General features: G+C 40.1%; 1 protein-coding gene across 2 annotated transcripts in view; it reads left to right on the forward strand.

Moving 5' to 3' along the window:
- The window catches only part of smpd3 (sphingomyelin phosphodiesterase 3), a 63,831-nt gene extending 62,221 nt beyond the window's left edge, over positions 1–1,610 (forward strand). For both annotated transcript variants that reach the window (XM_008411768.2, XM_008411767.2), the window contains exon 10: positions 620–1,610. In XM_008411768.2, the coding sequence (XP_008409990.1) occupies positions 620–721 (102 nt within the window). In that variant the 3' untranslated portion in view covers positions 722–1,610. The remainder of the gene's footprint in view (positions 1–619) is intronic.
- Positions 1,611–2,003: the final 393 nt, after the last annotated feature.

The raw sequence follows: 2,003 nt of genomic DNA on the forward strand, positions 1-2,003 counted from the left end.
GAAAGATAAAATTCCAGATACGTTGAACGTAGAGTGACATACTTCAAATCCTTTTCTTTTCATTTTTATGATTCCATCTTGGAGTCAACGAAAATTRAAATGTGTACTTTWTAGTCAGAAAATTTCACMTTTATCCAATAAAAAAACATCTTCAGTACAGAAATAGAAAACTACAGGAGCAAATCTTGACTCAATAGTTGTCCAGCAGACAGTCGCCGACTCCCTCCACAAAGAGGCTAAGCCACAATAGAGAACCTGGATGTTCACAGAGTGACGTCTTAAATAGAAAGTAAACTCATCTGACCTGAACCCCACAGAGAAGCTACAGAACATTGTCTAGAGGAAGGTAAGAGACACCAGACCCAACAACGCAGATCTCCTAAATTATACACGTTTTCTGAGAATTTGATGTTTTGGTTTTCATTGGCCACAACGTACAGAAATAAACAATACCAACAATTTTAGAGTTTCTGTTTCAAAAAGAAGATTAAATTAGATCTGTGAATCACTTTACCTGTCAGTTTCTACATGCTCTTATATCTGTGTATGCATTTACTTTTTTTTTTTTTTTTTTTGGTCTTAATTTTGTTGCATGAATACATTTATCCTTCTTTCGCAGGACATCGAAGAGTTCAGCTTCATCACTCAGCTGGCCGGCCTCACCGACCACCTTTCTGTGGCCATGAGACTGGCTGTTTCCACCGGGGAAGAGGAGCCTTAGATCCACCGCCTGACATTTATGTTCTTTAAATTTTACTGCCATGAAGGAGCAATTAGGAAGAAACTCGGGAAGTTCCGAGTTTACAGATACGGAGCGGCGCAGGGGGGGGGGGAATTGAAGGGACGGCAAGCGGATGAGTAAATCTGTGGAAGACAGCTCGGGACATTTAAGAAGAAGGACGAGAGAGGAAATTCAGAAAAGGAGAGGTGTAAGCTAGGGGAATTTGTATTAGGAAGTCAGAATTTTTTTTAATCTTCCTGGGTAAATCACCCACAGATTCACACTGAACACTGCGACTTTGAGACTGTTGGTTTTTCCTCCCTCCCCGCTGAACTAAACCCGGGGGGGGGGTTTGTTTCGAGTGAAGTGTTTCATGTAGCCAATGCACACACTCATTTTATCTGTTTTAGGACGTAGTTTCCAGTATAGTTCTTTTATTTTTATGACTCTAACCTTCAGKAACAGCTGGACGCTCATTGTTGAGTGTACGAAAGAACATGAAACTGAAGTGAAGCYGCTGACCGGCCTTTACGATGACCATCTGTGACCTTGTGTTGTGCACCTTCCCTAAAAGTTACCGGTCGGTTTCGCTGTCAGTCGTTCGCCACGCTGACCCCCTCACGTCATTCCCAAAACCTCAACAAGTGTCTTTTTTTCTTACAAACAAATCTTACTAAAAATGAGAAAAAAAAATTCTAAGAGTTTCTATTACAGACACTCCACTTTTTATAAAACTTATAATGCCTGTTTAATATGAAATGATATGTTTCTAATTGAAGGAAGAGGATGGATGCAATGTGATGCTTTTAGCATGTTTTTTCAGATATTATCGGTATRAATTTGAAGAGCATTTTGTAGATAAAGCTCCAGTGATGCATGAAGGTAAAACGGTTTACCGCACTGTTATAGCAGCTCGACTCACGCTGACTTGAGATTGGATGCCTCAGTGAGCGATTTACCCTGAAACACGCACTCGGATTTTCATTTTTGTGCATGTGCAAAACGCAGAAAGGTGTGCACAGCAACAGGAGGATCTAAACAACAAAAGCACACAGCTACACTTTGTGTAAAGGAGAACAGATTGTTGGAACCCCTAATAATACTCATCTTCATCATCTGACTGTCCCAAATAGATAATATCAGGATGTGTAGTTATAAACCTGTGGAGCTACTACGCTTTGAAAACGAATCGCCTTCTCCCAATTTGTCAGTTCATTAACCAGACAAAGCAGTAAACACACAAAGCAGTTTTCACATAATGAWTTTTATTCATGAAGGAATA

Source organism: Poecilia reticulata, linkage group LG6 (genome assembly GCF_000633615.1).
Source record: "Poecilia reticulata strain Guanapo linkage group LG6, Guppy_female_1.0+MT, whole genome shotgun sequence".
Taxonomy (NCBI): Eukaryota; Metazoa; Chordata; class Actinopteri; order Cyprinodontiformes; family Poeciliidae; genus Poecilia; species Poecilia reticulata.